This window comes from Pygocentrus nattereri, chromosome 17 (genome assembly GCF_015220715.1).
Source record: "Pygocentrus nattereri isolate fPygNat1 chromosome 17, fPygNat1.pri, whole genome shotgun sequence".
In the NCBI taxonomy this organism is placed as follows: Eukaryota; Metazoa; Chordata; class Actinopteri; order Characiformes; family Serrasalmidae; genus Pygocentrus; species Pygocentrus nattereri.
In genome coordinates, this window is record NC_051227.1 from 24,150,491 (window position 1) to 24,169,977 (window position 19,487).

The 19,487-nt window shown below is 39.8% G+C and overlaps 1 protein-coding gene across 2 annotated transcripts in view; it reads left to right on the forward strand.

Moving 5' to 3' along the window:
• Positions 1–18,501, forward strand: part of LOC108433787 (protocadherin Fat 4) — a 29,500-nt gene extending 10,999 nt beyond the window's left edge. For both annotated transcript variants that reach the window (XM_017708567.2, XM_037546668.1), the window contains 10 exons: positions 661–4,992; positions 8,319–8,420; positions 8,519–8,820; positions 8,965–9,050; positions 9,196–9,375; positions 11,128–11,255; positions 11,343–11,560; positions 11,856–12,114; positions 12,677–13,879; positions 17,360–18,501. In XM_017708567.2, coding sequence (XP_017564056.2) covers positions 661–4,992; positions 8,319–8,420; positions 8,519–8,820; positions 8,965–9,050; positions 9,196–9,375; positions 11,128–11,255; positions 11,343–11,560; positions 11,856–12,114; positions 12,677–13,879; positions 17,360–17,583 — 7,034 coding nt within the window. In that variant the 3' untranslated portion in view covers positions 17,584–18,501. The remainder of the gene's footprint in view (positions 1–660; positions 4,993–8,318; positions 8,421–8,518; positions 8,821–8,964; positions 9,051–9,195; positions 9,376–11,127; positions 11,256–11,342; positions 11,561–11,855; positions 12,115–12,676; positions 13,880–17,359) is intronic.
• The last annotated feature ends 986 nt before the right edge of the window (positions 18,502–19,487 follow it).

Consider the following 19,487-nt stretch of genomic DNA (forward strand, 5'->3'; position numbering starts at 1 on the left):
CTGTCTTAAATTAAAGTGTTTATTTTTACATAAATGGCTGCAACTGTAACAACTGCAATTTCCCCCTGGGATCAATAAAGGAATCTGAATCTGAATGTTGAGGTCTGGACTTTTTTTATTTGCAGATCACTTAATTTACTTAATAACAGCTTTTTGACAGCCACACATCCTTTCAGATCATTAACGTTATCTTCTCACAGTGATTGGATTTTTTCAGATCTGAATTAAAAGTGAAGTTTGATTTTCTCCTCTCTCTCAAAGACGAAAGCTTTAAATATTATTGTTCTGATGGTAACAGTTCTGGTGGTGTACCAGGTCTTGCAGGTGGTTGTTAGGAGTCCCATTTTCTCTTTTTCTTTTAATAAATTTTTTGAAATTCAGTTTTGGAAATAAGATTTTTCACTTATTTTCTTTCGTTTTTATTTTCTTTTTCAGGTAATTGCCCTCACTGTGCAAGAGAATTATCTTATATCTAACTTCCTATAAAAGAAATAACTTTAATTAATTAATAAATTACTTGCAAATTCACTGGAAATTAATGAATAAAAGTGTGGGATTTATGCACAGAACATTATTTTCAGAATATCTCAGTGTTTTGCATATTACATTTTATTCTTGTGATTTTTAAGCCATTACACTTCATGAGCTCATGTCTTGCAGGATCAATAGTGAGTGCAGTGATGGCCAAAGATGATGATGATGGGAAGAACGGACAGTTGAATTTCTCCCTGCATGGACAACATTCCCATCTCTTTACAGTCAGCTCTGACAGGGGAACTGTGTTCACCATGGAAGCTCTCAGAAGAACCAGAGACATTACGATCAGTGTTCATGTGCAGGATGGAGGTACCAACCCCAGAATGGACTCTACCACATTGACAGTGCGGTTTCAAAATGCCTCAGATTTCCCTCGTGTTGCAGTGCATGTACCTCAACAGTCACTCCCTGAGGACACTCCTCCTGGGAATATGGTGGCAGTTGCTACTGCAGAGACATACAGAAGTGGACCTGTATCTTTCTACCTGGCATCTGGAAACACTGGAGAGGTATTTGAACTGGATCAGAGAACTGGTGAGATAAACCTGACAAGATCTTTGGATTTTGAGACAAGCACAGAATTCCATCTATTAGTTGAGGCAAGAGACTCGGGCCTCCCACCTTATTCCTCTTATGCTGAAATTCATCTGAATGTCCGTGATGTGAATGATAACTCACCTATATTCACACAAGAGGAGTATAAGTGTGAGGTGTCTGAAAACATACCTGCAAGCCAGGTATGTGATGTGTTAGCTGTTGATGCTGACTCTGAGGCATTTAGACAAGTAGAATATATTATTTTGTCAGGTAATATTGACGGTGTGTTTAAAATAGATAAAACTCATGGCACTTTAACAACAACAATGAGATTGGACAGAGAGGACATACCAGAGTTCAAACTTATTGTTAAAGCCACTGATAAAGATGAGAGCAGTCACACTTCAACCACAGTAGTTAATGTAGTTGTTCTGGACACAAATGACCACGCACCTCGTTTCTCTGAAATTTTCATCACTGAGATTCCTGAGGATGCACCTATTGGATCCCCGGTCATTCAGATAACTGCCACCGACGAGGACATTGGTGGTAATGCTATCATTTCATACACCATTCCAGACCAGATTGACCAGATTCCTTTCAGTATTGATAAAGATAGTGGAACTATAGTGGTGATGGGCCCTTTGGATAGAGAACATCGACACCATTATATTGTGAGGGTTATTGCCAATGATTCATCTTGGAGTGTTAGCACAGATGTTACCATAGCCATCAGAGACATCAATGACAATCCACCAGTCTTTTCTCAGTCCAGCTACTTTGTCATCATAACCGAGACAAAAGCCCCGGAGATTTTCCTCTTACCAGTAAATGCTGTGGACAGGGACCTTGGACAAAATGCACAAATCCTCTTCTTTATAGACCCCCCAAGTGAAATGTTTAGCATTAATGCATCCACAGGAGACATTCTAACAAAACAACCCATTGTTCTTGCTGGGCCTGATCCTAAAAGCTTTAATATCACTGTTGTGGCAATTGATTGTGGAGTTATCCCATTGAACAGCTCAGCCATTGTCACAGTGACTTTTGTTCAGTACAATTACTTTCCACCATCTTTTTTGCCCTTCAGATCTCTTTTGTCAATCCCTTTTAACTTGCCTGAGGGAACAGAGGTTCTTCAGCTTAAAGCAGTAGATCAAGACTTTCCAGAAAAGAATGACAGTGTTGAGTACATCATCAGCGGAGGAAATGCGTCACGTTACTTTATGATAGACCTCCACACTGGCAGGGTATGGTTGAGTAGAACTTTAAGGCAAAGCTTTAGTACTTACTTAACTCTTGTGGTTACGGCAAAAGATAAAGGATTACCTCCTCTTTCATCTCAAACTGACATCAAGTTTGACATAACATTGGAAAATCAGTTCACGCCCCATTTTTTAGAAAACCATGTTACATTTTCAGTCCCTGAAGACCTACCTCTGGGCTCTGTTATTGGGAAAGTTCAGGCCAAAGATGAAGATGATGGTGTGAATGGATTACTTTCTTACTCTATTGTAGGTGAAAATGTCAATGTATGGTTTTCTGTGGGGCTTCATTCAGGATTAATCAAGCTGGTTAAACCACTTGACTTTGAGAAGGTAGAGACACATTACATTCTTATTATTGCAAAGGATAGTGGCTGGTTCTCTAAGACTGGGAGAAGTAACATCACAATAAATGTTACAGATGTAAATGACAATCCGCCAGTCTTCGCATCCTCAGAATACATAGCGTCTATCTCAGAAAACTCAGTAATTGGATCATCAGTAATTCAGGTAAAAGCTACAGATGAAGACTCTGGAAGTCATGCTCAGATAACATATTCACTATTGTCAGGAAGCATAGAAGTCTTCTCTTTGGATTCCAGAAATGGCACTCTGACCACTCTGGAGATACTTGATTTTGAGCAGCAGCAGAGTTTTGAACTTACAGTCAAGGCCTCTAACACAGATAATCATTTACATGATGTAGCACGCATCCACATTCTAGTTACTGATGTGAATGAATATATACCCACTTTTCAGAGGCATCTTTACAACTTCTCTGTGCCTGAGACTGTGCCTCTACAAACTGAAATCGGACATGTAAAGGCCATCGACTATGATGTAGGGCTTAATGGTCAGGTCATTTACTTAATTTTTGGTCAGAGTAAAAAGGCAGGCTTTGTAGTGGATGAAAGCAGTGGAAAAATATACACATCCAAAGATTTGAAGAATAGGGGGCAGAATCATGCTGTTCTCCGCATACTTGCCAAGAACAGAGGAAGCATTACTGGCTTCAACACTGATGAGGCCCTTGTTCACGTACATGTAGTTGATGAAAATGATCCTCCAGAATTTGAGTCTCCTGTCTATACAGTAACTGTACGTGAGGACACCTCAGTTGGGACCTCTGTATTCAGAGTAAGTGCTTCAGACCAGGATGTAGTATTGAAATGGAGCAGGTTCTCTTATAGCATAGAAAGTGGAAATTATAACAACTCCTTCAGTATCAATCCTGTTAATGGAATTATTTTAGTTTACAATGTGCTGGACAGAGAGTTGTGGTCTCTTTATAACCTCACAGTGGTTGCTATTGATGAGGGATCCCCTCCTGTAACAGGCAGCACAACCATGTTTATTACCATCACTGACATCAATGATAATGCCCCTAGGCTTACATCAACGGAAGGATATGTTAGGGAAAACCAACCACATGGCACCTTAGTGGCCACACTGACAGCCACTGATGATGACCTCCCACCAAACCAAGGGCCATTTACCTACTGGTTGATGATGCCTACAGTGGGGAACAGTTTTACTCTTACATCTAATGGGGTTCTCTTCACTTCAAGACCATTGGATCGTGAACAGAATTCTCTTTTCCAGTTACATGTGGTGATCCAAGATGCTGGTTCCCCACCCTTGTCCTCCACCACTGTGTTTCAGGTTAAAGTTCTGGATGAAAATGACAATCCACCAGTACAAAGGAATATCAATATTTTGGTTAAGTATTATGGCAATTCCTTCCCAGGAGGACTAATTGGTAAAGTCAGCCCTGATGATCTGGATGAATCAGATGTGTTCAACTGCAGTCTGAAAAGTGGGCCTATGAGAATGTTTGGTTTTCCGTTTGGGAAGTGTGAATTGTGGTCCTCTCCATTTCAAGGAGAGGCGACATACAATATCACAGTAGAAGCAAGTGACCAGTTACACCCATCGGTAAACAACAGCATCTATGTGAGTTATAAAGGTTTTACCAACTTATCTTTAGACAGCTGTGTCTTGTTCTATGTATCCTTGTCGACTCTTGAGGACTTTCTATCACTGAAATATCTGAAGTTTGTCAAAGCTCTGGACAGCCTCTTCAATTTGCAAGCATCTAAAACTCATGTATTCGGGATGAAACTTCAAGGGGATAAAATGCTTCTTCTGGCAGCAGTAAAAAGCTATAATGGACTGTATCTGACTGGAGAAGTGGCAAGTGGCATCTCAAGTATGCACAAGAAGCTGCTCGAGGCTCAAAGTAATGTGACTATATCTCAAATTACCAGTGATCCTTGCTCACTCAAACCGTGCCAAAATGGTGCAACCTGCAACAAAAACATCCACATCAGTCAGGACATCGCTGTGTTAGAAAGTTCCCAGCTCATATTTGTGTCCCCCCATTATGCTGAGGTATTTAACTGTTCCTGCCCAGCTGGATTTACTGGAGCTAGGTGTGAGTCTGACATAGATGAATGTATGGAGAACCCTTGTGAAAATGGGGGGAGCTGCTATAACAACCCTGGAGGGTTCCTCTGCCACTGCACAGAGGGCTTCTCAGGAATCCATTGTTCCACTGTTGATAATGAATGTCAGACAGTGACATGTTCCAATGGTGGGACATGCTGGAACATACAAGGAGGGTTCTTCTGTGAATGCAGACCTGGATATGAAGGTAATTAATATGCACATATTTGTGAATGAATTTTTTTACGTTGCTTAAAGGGTACCAGTCTTGTTGTCAGTCTTGGTCAATTTTACAGCCTTCTCAATAAATGTACAGAACAAACATTTTACAGGAGAGTTCTAGATATAGTGAACCATTCTATTCCAGAACCTGTAGATTCCTACAGCTCCCAGAGTGCCTTTGTATCATTTCAGTTGATGAGGGTGAAGCACTGCATGGGCATGGCCAAGTCCTCTCTTCTACTGAGACACATTAACCATTGCAACTTCAGTAGAATCATATTTAATTTTAAATTAATAAACATTTTTAAATGTTTTAGACATCAGTCAATATGTCATAACATGCAGGAGGAAGAGCCAGTCTTTATCACACACTGAAATGAGCATGAAAGAGCTAACAATTAACAAGCTGCTGCTAAACTGCAATGAAGTAAATCATTTGTTTTGGGCAACTGCTGTGTAAATACATCTGATGCATATGGACACATCATCAGTGATGTTCCTGGAATCATAGGGTGTTTTGGGTCTTTCAACATCATACACCCTCATCCAGGTAACCCAGCTGGGGTTGATGAGACCCCAGCTTGTGTCCAGATGGCTAGCTAGCTACCATGACTCCATGGTTCTCCTCTCTTGAGCCACAGTCATTTTGAGGCCCTCTCTGCTGCTTCGGTGGTATTGCAGATGGCTCTCCTCTTTTGCTCTCCCATGATGCCTAAACTGCTTAAGGCTCTGGCCAAGGAACGGGCTGCAAAACTTCTGCATCCAACCTCCACTGGGAGGCACCTTGCTCTCCATCCAGCCTGCTGCCAGTCATTGACCAGTCCCACGTACTTGGAGAGCTTCCTCTCAAACGCTTCTTCCAAGCGGTCTTCCCATGGGACTGTCAGCTCCAGCAGCACGGCTTCCTTGGTCGACTCAGACACAAGGACAATGTCTGTTCAGAGGGTGGTGACTGCAATATGGCTGGGGAACTTCAGCTGCTGTTCGAGGTCTACCAACAGCTGCCAGTCTCTAGCAGTGGTCAGGATGCCTGCCGGTGATCTTTTGACTGGGGCTTCCTACTCCCCAGCTCTGACGAAGGCGATGGTTTTCTTGGAGTGATGAAACTGCTTTGCCCACACAAGTCCAGTGCTGATGGCTTAAGCGATGGTCTTAAGGACTTGGTCATGCCTCCACGGGATTGTCCTTCTCCAAGTGCTGTAGTGCAGCAGCTGATGATGTGCTCTTGGGTACCTCTCTTGCAAACACAATGGACATGATGGTGTTTCTGTTATGCCCCATGTGTGCAGGTTAGATGGGCTTGGAAGCACATCATACACTGCCTGGATGAGAAACTTAATGCAGTGAGGCTCGGCTTTCCAGATCTCAGTCCAGGTCACTTTCCTCTCAACTGCGTTCTCCCATCTTGTCCAAGCCCCCTGATGCCTCATTCCTGCTACCTTGCATGATCTTGCCTCCTCCACAGCTGCTCTCACCTCCTCTTTAACAAGGTGCTGCCTCTCCTTTCCTCTGGTATTCCTTTGGGGAGTTGGAAAGGATCCTAACCTGGCTCAGCCTCTTGTGACCACTCCCACCAGGCTTCTGTGATGCAGCCTTGCCTCAGCCTCTTGGACAGCTTCCTCCACCCTCCACTCCCTGCCCGTCCTCACTTGGATTCCAGCTTCGGCCACCTTCAGATCACTAGAGTCCCTGTACTGTATCACTTCTTGTAACCCTGAATTCCTCTTCCAAGGGTTTGAAGGGCAGCTGCAGATTGTTGTTGCGCCCATAGAGTGCGATGCTGCTCAGGCTCTTTTTTAACCCAAGCTCCAGAGGTGGTTGCTGACTTTCCTCTCTAAGGTCTCAACTGTAGAGATTGGGACAGCGTAGAAGAGGAGGGGCCACAGGATCCTGGGAAGGACGCCATGCTGGTAGAACTTGAACTTTCTAGGTAGACTGGACTTGTCCACTCAGCACAGGTGGACTGGATAGATGTTGAGTCTTGCAGAGAGCTGTCAAAAACCTTGCCCAAACTCTTGACCATCTTCTCTGTGATTGTTGGAATGGCTGTACCTGCAATGTAAAACCGGAACTTGTCCTCCATCTTTCCTTTCTCGGCACCATGAATCTTGATTTGGCAGGTTTAAAACGCATCCAGGCCCACTTCATCAGTCCCTTCAGAATCCACCGGCAGCATGGGACTGATTCTGTCATGACTGTCAGGTCATCCATGAACGCCCTGATGGGTGGCTGCCATTGGCTCAGCAGACTTGTTGAGCATATTCATGGCCAGGGAGAACAGTGTCACAGAGATAGTGCACTCTGTGATGATGCCGATCTCCACCCTGTGCCAACTAGATGTAGTTGCTCCAAAAGAGACCCTCATCCTGAAGTTGTAGTAATCAGCGAAGAGATCTCTACACCTACTAGGGGCAACATTTATGTGTGTTAGAACACACAATCCAGAAGAATTCAGTAAGGATTGAAATGGCCTTTGAACCACCATTTAATCCAGACTTGAAAATTTGGAGCTCAGTATTTCCATGGACACTTGACAGAAACAGCAAACCTGAGCTGTGGTAGGCTGTCAGTTTTAACCCCTTACATAGCCAACGTTCTATTACATTCTTCTACAACTAGAGTAGTCCAACCAGTTTGATTTAAAGCACCTGTAGTTATTGAATAATAAGCTTTAGCATGTAATAAACTTGGGATGTTAAGGGGATAACTAAGCTGTCACTGCTTTAGCTGATAGAAAGAGTGCTCACTTGACAATATTACAATATGTTCATCTCATCTCAGCAAAGTTACCCAAAATATAGTGAGCTAAATTAATTTTGCACTCATAAGACAATGCTTCCAAATGGTTTTGTGGTTGCTTCTAAATAACTCTGAAAATGTAAATGCATCACTAGATTTGCTAGAATAAATAAATGCAATTTGCTTTAATTGTTGCTGTGGCTAGTCCTGTTGGTAAGACACAAAAGGCAGTCATTTCAGGTGCAAATTTGAAGTAGATGGGCTAGTGGATAGTTGTGGACATACCATTTATGTATGTGAGTGTCAGTGTGTGTGTGTGAAGAGGTTGAGTCAGTGTGTAGGGATTATATAGACATGCACGTCATGCCAGCACAGTGATTCCTGTGAGCTCTCTTTGTTGCTAATATGACCATAGCCATCACTGGTCTGTTTTTTCCTCACCTTTGTCTCTGAAATGCCTTTGAAAAAATGTGCTCTTTCAAACTTCTGGCACCTTCTGAATAGACAAGTGTGAGTGTTGGCCTTTACCTGGGTCAAAGATGCTACAAATAATTTTTTTGTATTTTCCCATAGGAAGATTTTGTGATTTCATCATAGACCATTGCGCATCATCCCCTTGCTTACTTGGCAATTGCTCAAATATTTTAACTGGATACACTTGTCTTTGTCCATTTGGTAAGATGCATTTATCACACTTGGCTTAAAAGTTCATTTATATGCCAAAGTTTTACACTCTATTCATGTTTGTGTTTAATGCTCCTGTTCATCCACAGGTGTTACTGGAGTTCACTGTGAAGAGCATAGTTATGGCTTTGAAGAGTTGTCCTACATGGAGTTTCCCCCTTTAGATCCCAGATATAACTTCATCTCTCTGGACTTTGCAACAATGAAACAGAACTCGTTACTTTTGTACAACCCTGGTGACCCATCAACTTCAGAGTTTCTAGCTCTTGAGATTATAAATGGAAGGCTATGCCTCTCCTATAATCTTGGCTCAGGGGTTGCAAGGCTGGAGACAGGAAAACCAGTGGCTGATGGGATCTTCCACAATATCACTGTTAGAAGAACTGGAAATGTAGGCCATTTATCCTTGTACTACATTTATTACATTTATAACTATTTTTTTAAATACAAAAAATTGAAAAGCTTTGAAAATATTTAGTTGTTACCTAGTTGTAACAAATATTGGGAACATTAATACTTTGATTTTTCTCCTCAGATAGCATCTTTAGAGGTGGACAGCTGCTTTGCTGATGAGCCCAAAGACTTTTGTTTCTCACAACATGAAGGCACTGGAAGCTACAGGTAGGATGTGGTATCATTCTTTATGCTGCTATGTTTAGAATTTTCTTAAACAGTCCGTCTTTCACTTTTTCTCACTCACTGTTATTGTTCAATTACATCTTCCTAACAATACTTGAACTTATGCAACTTCCACTTTTGTATGCAGGACTCTGGATGTTAGGACCAATAACCTGACAATTGGAGGTGTGAAGGCCATTGATGCCATTTTATCGAGGCCATCTCAAGTCAGCACTCATGATTTTATTGGATGTATGAGGAATATAAAAGTGAATAATATGCTGCTTGATGCTTCAAGGGTTCTAGCATCCAGCAAGATACTTGAGAGGTAAGTTTTAATGAACCCTAAAATGTTTCATGTTTTTATCCCTATGCTGTAACGCCGGGGAGCGATGAGCACATGCTGAGTAAAGCGAGTTTTATTACGGGCAAATCCAAAATCAGGGTCAAGACGGCCCAGGTTCATGTAGCCAACACAGAGAGAGATTGGGGTTCAGACATGACAAAAGAAACACAGACTGAAATACACAACGGAGAAACACACTAAACAAATCAAACATCCAAACATATCAAACAGTCAGCACATACAAAACCAGCCAACACAAGGGGCAAACACAGGGCTTAAATACAAAACAATGATAATGAGGGACAGGCGGAAAATAGGTGGTAATAATTAGACAACAAGGGGACTGGACTTAGACACAAAACAAAGAAGCACATGGACGATAAAAAGTAAACAAAAAGCACATGGAGGACAGGGAGGAGCCATTCATGACATATGCATTGGGAGTGCCATATAAGTGCCTTTCAGAAAATCTCAAAGCTCATTCATGGGTGGTATCATGTCATTCAGAAGTTGTGAATGGCTAAATTGCTAGGACAAGTAAAACAGCAGCAAGGGATGGAGTGACTGGTGATCAGCTGTACCGATGTCATAGTAAATCACAGTTAAAGCATGCAGGTTTCTCTCTGGTGGAAATATCCCAAGCTGTATGAAATGGAGATTATAATTGGTTCTGCTATAGAAATATGCTTATGCCTATAATTGATTGGTCCATGCAGTTAGGGAGACCTCAAAAATCAAAAATTGGTGTGGTATCGCCCCAGGACTTTAAAAAGTGCTGAGTTAAATGCCAGCTCACTCACTGGCTGTGTTTACATGCAAAGATTTCTGCCAATCAGATTGAATACATTCCGATTATACATTTAGACTGAGGTATTTATATACACTCTCTATACAACAATCTGATGAAAATCTCCATTTACACGCTCACTACAAGTAATCTGATCCAAAATGGTGTGCATGTGTGGAATACCGCTTTGAGTAAACGTTAACATGACAGCGAACATCACGTGAGATCCAGTCCGAGTGAGATCAGTTTCCAGTTGGCGTGTTTGTTTTTAATTGCTTTAAAATTATGTTAGACTCAGAAAAATTTATCTCACATATACATATTAAAGAAGGCAGAGAGGAAGATGTCATGTTCTGAGACACATAAACTGGACGTCCATCCCACCACCGTCTTTTAAAGCTCAGAGCGTAAACTTCATCTCCTCTGCAGACCAGTTTCTGCTCCGCCATGTTGAACGTTATAAACTTTCACTATGACATGACGCACATGCGCAGAATGTACTTAAACATTCTGACTGGGAATGTAATTGGATACAGATGTTTACATGGATATTATTCTTCTATTTAACAGAGTATTTACAGGATTACCCACCTCATTCAATCGGGTAGAAATTGTATTCCAAATGGCCTCAATTGGCCTAGACTATTCTGATTGAAGTGTATACATGGACATATTCTATTTTGATTGAGCTATGAGTAAGATTATTAACGGGTTACTAGGCTGCATGTAAACGTGGCTACTGTTGTTATGGATGGGCACTGAACTAAATAGCTAATAGCTAAAACATGAATAAGAATGTTCTAAAGATATAAAGGTTATCACTAACATATTCTAGCCATATTCTAGTCTTACTGTGACTATGGGATGCAGTAGCTATGCCTACTCATCTAAAAGGTAAATCTTAAAATCAAGTCATTTTATAAAGTGATGTTTTTTTCTTTTTACAGATGTCCACGAGCTGATGTTACTCTCTGCAGTAGTACCATGTGTCTGAATGGAGGGATTTGCCAAGATCTCTGGTCCTATCACTATTGCCAGTGTCCTGAGAATTTCACTGGTGCCAAGTGTGCCAACAGTAATGCCATTTTTTTGCCTAATTTTACAGTAACAACAACATGAACTCAATTCTGGATTAACACAAATCTATCTATTTATCTAATAGGTCTATCAGAAGATCATGCCTTACTACTCATCGAAGGGACCTACATTGAGTTTTTTGTCAAGGAAAGCCATATCAGGAACCAGCTGCTTCAAGCCTTTCTTGGTGGGAAGGATGACACCTTTAAAGGTTTCATCAGCGTTGAGATTAAATTCAGGACAATCAAACAGGACAGTGTTTTATTTTTTTGCTGGGGCAGAACATTGTCCTTAAAACTTAAGGTAATTTAAATATCTTTGCCACAATAACTGAAACTAAAAAGATAAATAAATTGCCATATAGTTAGTCACAAGAGTTTGGGCACTACAGGTCAAATGATGTTTGTTGATTTGAAAAGTGTAGATTTGAAGTGAAATGCAGTGAACACATCCTGTATAGAGAACACACTTCTGCACATTTTGTGTTTCTGTGTTAACTCATTTTCATGCAATTCACCCGAGGTTGTCCAAACTTTTGCCTGCGACTCTACATGCTGACTCTGGTTGTTAAGGTGGACTGACCTTTCACTTCCTCCAGATATCTGATGGAAAACCTCTGTACATATTCACAAATGTTACATCTGGACAGCAGTGGGAGCTGGGCGTGGACAGAAGCGTGTCAGATGGACGGTGGCATGTCCTTCTCCTGCGCAGACATGGGCAAAGGACTGTCCTGCTCCTGGATGAGCGGCCAGTTGTGGACTTCACTCATAGCATCATTAGCCACATTATTTTCATTGTAGAGACGATCACGCTGGGGTCAGCTCCAACTGCAGACTCAGAAGATCTTCAATCAGGTCAGTACTGTTGGTGGATATTACCGCTGTAACTGGAATCAAAAGCAAAATAATAATGCTTTGAATTTACTTAAAATGTGTTATCTTAGTTGATATAGAATAGAATTGAATAGAATAGAATAGAATAGAATAGCAGCACATGATGCCACATTCTAAAGACATTTAAATACAGATGTGAAACAAAGTCATTGAAATCCACCAGTCTGGAAAGGATTACAAAGCAATCATAATGTATGTGTTTTTTTTTTTTTTACTGCGCATGCGCCATCATTCAGCATTAACATGCAGAGTCAATCACTACAGACCTACAAACTTCATGTAGCCTTCAGATTAGCTCAAGAACAGCGTAGAGAGCTTCATGGAATGAGTTTCCATGGCCGTGCAGCTGCATCCAAGCCTTACATCACCAAGCACAGTGCAAGAATGACCCTGGTCTGAATGCCTCCTAACTTGGACTCAACAAAGAATAGATCCTAATTAACTCCTATGAGTTCCCTAAAACAGTGCTACCCTTCATTCAACTTTTCTAATCTTGCTGTCTTTACCCATTTTTATTTTTCAGGATTTGTAGGATGTGTGGAGTTCGTCAAACTCAATGGACAGATTTTACCTTTCAGCGGCCACAGTGAAATGGTTGAGGCCAAACCCAGTCCTTTACTCTTCGAGAAAGACTGTGTGTCTGCAGATGACTGTGCTCTGACCCCTTGCTTTAAGGAATCCTGTCTTGCTCCGTCTTGTCTCAGTGGCAGTGATTGTATTGTGTCTCCCTCAGAGGACAGCTGGTGCACCTGTCTACATAATGTCTCTGCTTCATTGTGTGGGACATGTTCGTCTGCTAGTGAGCACAGAGATGCTTGTGTCCAGGCCCAAAAAAGCCCACCTTTGTGGATCATCGCTGTTGTAGTTCCCCTAACCCTCATTCTGTTAATTGTTATCCTTTGCTTTGTCCTGAGGAGGCAGGGAAAACATAGGCATACAAAACACAAGAGTCAGACATGCCATGCACTTTCAACTAAACAGTATGGCATGGACAATGTGGCATTCAGTCTGGACCATGGTGATGGTGGTCCCCAGGATGGTTCCAATGAAAGCAGCAAGCAGCCTGATCTGATAATGCCAGGGAAGTTGATTAGGGGAGTTGAGAGTTGTAGCGAAGGTGGTCTATCTAGTCATCTAACAGGGTTTGGAGGAAGTGAACTGGAGTACTATGAGATTGACAGCACATATACAGTGTGCTCCTCTAATATAGAGCAAGTAAAGCAAGATGGTTGTGACATTAACTCCCTTAGTTTTGTACCGTGGGAAAAAGGAACGAAGGGAACATCTACACAAAGAGCGAGCCCTCAAGTTTCTCCATCCATGTGTGAAAGAGGAAAGCAAGAACCCACAAAGCCACAGCCCCAAGCCTATCCTGAACCCTCTGATCTCAGGAACTGTAAACCTCACACCAAAAGAAGTGGGGGTGGTGTAGATGATGGTCAGTACAGGGTCTGTAAAACTCACTTGCTCTCCAAGAAAAAGCTGAGCCCTGAACTGGTAGATCCCCCTTGTTTTCTCACAGAAGATGAGGTTAAGAGACTAGATCAAATACGAGACACTCCAGGACCACCCAAAAACCCTCCCAGACCCTTCAATACAGCCAGGATGGCAGAGAGCTCATCAGAGAGCGAAAGTCACAGCTCTTTCACTTGCTCAGAATATGACTGTGAGAGGGAACTCTGCTGCATCTGTTCACAGGACAACAGGCATGGTCATGCGACTGAAGGTAGGGGCACAGAGAGGAGATGGGTCATTCTAACATTGCAGTGGATGGGTCATTCTAACATTGCACTTGCAGGGTATAAATAATTACATGTATTTGAAGTTTTAATGTAGTTGTATTGAATAAGATTAGTATAGTTGTAACATCACAGAGTGGTCCAACAAGTGTTCTCCAACATTGTTAAGCATTAAATAAAGCTCCTTAGTTATTTGCATTGAGGTTGGCTTCACCAAATACAGGGTGAGTCAAAAAGATTCATCCAATTTCAAAATGACTTATTTCATGCGTAAATCATTGTAGAACAATTCCATAAACTTTAAATGGCTTAAGTGAGCATAAAGTTGATGTAATTTTACAAGAGCTCAGTACGAACCTCCTCCAGCTGTATGGACAACATCATCGCCATAATCAAATTCATCCCATACTTGATTGAGCATTTCGGGTGTCACTGTACTCACGGCTCTTTCAATGCGATTTCGAAGATTATCCAGTGCTGTTGGGAGTGGTGGCACATAAACAGAATCCTTAACATACCCCCACAAAAAAGTCACATGGTGTGAGATCTGGTGATGCTGGTGACCTTTTTCTTGGAACTGTTGGTACCAACGATGAACGCTCTGAACTTTTGGAGTTTCTCTGCTATACTATTCCAACCATAGTACAGAGACAGCATTGATTTGCGTTATGAATGACCTCAGGCTCAGTGCTGACGCACAAAATCCTTCTATTTTGGTTTTATTAGATCTTAGTGCAGCCTTTGATACCATTAACCACAAAATTTTACTCTAGCATCTTAAATGTTGGTTTGCCTCTCGAGCACAGTTTGCGAATGGTTTAAATCATATTTTAGTAATAGCAAGTGCATGGCTTCACTTGGAAATCATTCATCAAAACGATTTGCTGTTTCTTGCGGAGTCCCTCAAGGTTCCATCTTGGGGCCTTTGCTTTTCTCTTTGTACATACTACTGATGATATTAGGAAGCATAGTATACATTTTCATAGCTATGCTGATGACAACCAGCTATACATTTCTATTCCTTCTTTAGATGAAGACTCTGTAGACAGACTAACCAGCTGTGTGTCAGATATTTCTCAGTGGATATTGCAAAATTTTCTACAGTTAAATCATGAGAAAACTGAATTACTGATCATTGGTACAGAAAAATGATTTTTGAGAAATTTGGTCCTTTAGCTTATACCAAACCTGAAGTATAAAATCTGAGTGTGATCTCAGACTCTGAACTCTGTTTTACCCCGCATGTAAACACGGTCACTAAAGTAGCTTTTTATCACTTAAGAAATATCGCTAAAGTTCAGCCTTTTCTATCTCAGAGCAATGCAGAGAAACTTGTTCATGCATTTGTTACAAGCAGACTTGACTACTGTAATGCTCTTCTTACTGGACTTCCTGAGAAAACTATACATCCCTTACAACTTGCACAAAACGCAGCAACGTGCATTCTAACAAAAACAAAAAAGAGAGGTAACATCACTTCCATTTTGAAAGAACTGTACTGGCTGACTGTATCATTCAGGATAGATTTAAAGGTTCTGCTACTAGTCTTTAAAGCTCAAAACAGCCTAGCACCTGCCTACATCACAGAGTGTCTGTCTGTTTATGTTCCAGCATGTAATCTAAGATCTGCAGATATTGGACCTTCTACAGATACCTTCTGTAAAATACAGAAAACATGGAGAGGCCTCTTTCAGCTATTATGCTTCTGAACTGTGGTACACAATTCCACCTTTTATTAGACACTCAAACTCAGTGCTCACTTTTAAGAAGCACCTAAAATGTATCTCTTTAAATTAGCATTTAATTAAAACAATGCCTTGTGGTGTTAATCTTGTAATTTAATCTTCTTCTTTTTCTTCTGATTCTAATTAAATACTAATGATCTCTTCTATAACTATGTTTTATCACCTGTCTGTAAAGGACTTTGAGCTGCCACTGGCATGAAAAGTGCTATATAAATAAAATTATTATTATTATTATTATTATTATTATTATTATTATACTGACAGTAAAAAACGCTCTGACCCCCTCTTTCAATTGGTATGAGATTGGTTACTAGGTGCCTCACGGTTGTAAAAATATGGTGCTTTGAAATCTGATGAATCTTTTTGAACCACCCTCCATGAACCATTATGTTCTGTTTGGGGTCCCTGAGAACTCCAGAGCCTCTACAACAGTTCAGAGAATTTCCTTAGCCTTTTTCAATCAGCCTGATACTTCATGTCTTTTCCTAATTTTAGGGAAGCTGCAAATGAACAATGTGTTTATACTGATATTGACACGCCCTAGAGAAATGTGTACTTTCCAGAATGTTTTTCTAATGTGTAAATGAGTTTTACTAATGAAAAGAATCATTAGTAAAACAAAGAAAGTGTCAGAAAATATTTCATGTACAGTGGTGCTTGAAAGTTTGTGAACGCTTTAGAATTTTCTATATTTCTGCCTAAATTTAACCTAAAACTTCATCAGATTTTCATTCTTCTTAAAGTCTAGAAGTCTTAAAAGTAGATAAAGAGCATCAAATTTAAAAAATATGATGAAAATATTAGACTTGGATATATTGGTCTAATATTTTTTGTCTCATTTATTCAATTAATTTCTTTTTATCTACTTTTGGGACTTCAGGAAGTTTTTGGTCAGATTTATGCTGAAATATAGAAATATATAATATGGTATATATATTATAGTATATAGTAGAATATATAAAATTCTAAAGGGTTCACAACCTCTCAAGCACCATTGTCCCCCGGTTTGCCCTGCGAATAAATCGTCATGGTAATTTACACATTTATTTGCCTTCCTGAAATTTGAAAGCACAGGTTATTGTTAAAAAAAATAGTGAAAAATAGACTTGTTTTCAATGTACTGAGTTAAATATATTTAATATAGAAACATATACCAAAATATGGAAGAAAAATGGTTCATTTTAAACTCAAAATTGTAATTTTATTTTGCCCACAAAACACTGGGGCCTCTGGGAAAGCAAACAGCAAGGCAGCAAAGTCAAATACCAACAGAACACCAGGGTTAATAAGGGGGGATGCCAATACTTTTAAAATCTTTCTGAAAGATTTACATGAACAAAACACAGCATAAAAACAAAATTATGCAGCTCACCCATTTATTTAAGCCTGAAACTCATTACCTTATTTAAAGTACTGAATTTAGCCCATTTTCATGAAGGGTCTCAATAATTCTAGAGCTGACTGCATTATAAGGACAATGCTTAAAGCTTACTGGCCAGTTTAGCAGATACAGCTGCCTTATTGGTGCACACTCTAGGTGTATTATTAAACACTTTAAATCAGGGGTCCTCTTTCCTGTACTATGCACATTTTTGAGCTGTCCCTTGTCCAGCACACAAACACCTTTAAGTCTCATTACTGTAACTCAGCCACTCAATAAGAAATCAGGTTTTGTATTTGTTCTGTTTGTGGATCCACTGGACTCTTCTTTCTGTGTTACAGATTTGTCCAGAGGACAGCTCATATTAGCTGTCCCCTCACCCTTCAGAGATGTTCAGACTCCTTCCGGTACAGCTGGATGTGGAACCGTCCAGCAGTGGGAGAGCCTCTTAAATCAAAGGATCCACTTTAATACCTACTCAGACGTTTTTGAGGACATTGCAAGCCTGCCTGTCATTCAGGCCTATGACTGTGACACTCACAGTGAAGAAGAGCAGATTATTTGAAAAAGTTAAGGCTTTAAAGCTCTCTACACACTGTAACTGTTTTCATTTACTTTACCTTTTTCAGAGGCTATGAGGCAGATTACTTATGACACACAGAAAGTAAAGTGTGTAGTGTTTGCACCAGAACACATTTACTATAAGGTCATCAATACAGATGCTATAATTACACTTTGGAAATGATTGAATGGCTAGGAAAAGGTTCTTTTGATGGTCATTGGTGGGTGTGCAGTGCCATCTGCTGGCAGGGCTCTAATAGTACACCTGATTGCTTCCCCCGCTTTAAAAGGCTGTGCGTTAGGATCATGTGTTAGTTCTTAACTATAAAATCAATATTGTATGGAAGTGCAGCTGTTCACTTCCAGGTCTTGTATTTTAATCCTGCTGTACTTATGTAAAATATGTAAAATATCCCATACTTCACTTTAAAGTACACAGAAATAAAGACTATAGAAAAAGAACACATTGCTGCTGTCAGAAGAAAACCTCGTATCTCAAATTTTGTCATTTTTCAGTTTTTGGCATAATTTGAAGATGGCTTCTGCTCTTAACAATGTGTGTATAATGAATTGAACAAAACAAATGACCTAAAATGTCTGGTTCCATTGGCTTACATTGTCTTAAAGTAAAGTAAGTTTTTTCCTTGTACTTTAAAGTTACTATTGAGGAGATACAAGGTCTTCCAAACAACAGTGATATACAGCTGTATTAAAAAAGAATACAACATAGTCCCTCACACTGAAAAAAGCAAACGTATATTATATATACTTTGATACCTCGTGCGAGCCAGTAAAAATGAAAATGATACAAAACTGTTTCATTGTCTTTTAATAGCTAGTTCTGTAACTGTCTTCAAATTTCCATAAAACAAAGTATTCTGGGACAATACTGGAATAATAAAATACTTTATTAAAACACTGATCTAAGCACATTTGCAGTTGTACAGAAGTATAGAAAAGGAAAACAAACACATACTGATTCATTTTATACTGTTTACAGCAGAGCTTAACTGCATTTTTAGTACCACTTTAGAAGAAGACCGCCTTAAAAATCATTAATAAATAGTTACAACACATGAATAAAAAGGGCAACAGTGGCCTGATGTTTGCCTGAATGTAAACCCACTTTCATTTATACAGTTATACCTCAGACTTTTCTAGTCATTGATCTTACTTTGTATTCTTCATGAATCGGTATTAAACCTTTCAGCTTCATCAGATATTCATATTTATCTAACTTTATATAACTGGTCATTTTGCTCTTTTTGTTAATGTGCTATAACTTTGTTAATGCCATCAATAAACTTTGAACATACTCTTACAATATATATAGAATGATCTAAACACATAAACCATATGTGTTTAGTTCTGTTGAGACTTTCAGTTGTAGTGTTTTTTTTTGGGGGGGGGGTGTTAATTATCATATATTAAAATTAAGATTTTTTTTTTGTTCTCTGATATGCAGTTGCATGGAAAAGTTTGTGCACCCCTGGTCAAATATCATGTTTTATTGATTTTCTAAGTAAAACACGTCACTTGGACACATCCATGTAAAAATGGCATTTGTCAGCTAATTTAATTGCATAATTGCTATTTATTTGTCAATTTTAACATATTAGAAAAAGTATAAAATGTGTCATGGCCTTTGTGCAGGCCAGATTTTATGTTAGCTTCTTATTTTTCATTATATAAATTCAGCAATAAACAGCAATGCAATGCTAATGCAAACAGAGTGCTTTAAAGAGTGCAAAAGTGTGTTCTCTGTTGGGGGTGTGTTAACTTAATTTCACTTAGTAAATTTACAAAACCTTGGAATTTGACCAGGGTCATACACAATTATGTACTTTTCTGTTTTTCAACTGCAGAATCAATATGTGCACAAGAAAAACCCCTCAGTGCAGAAAACGC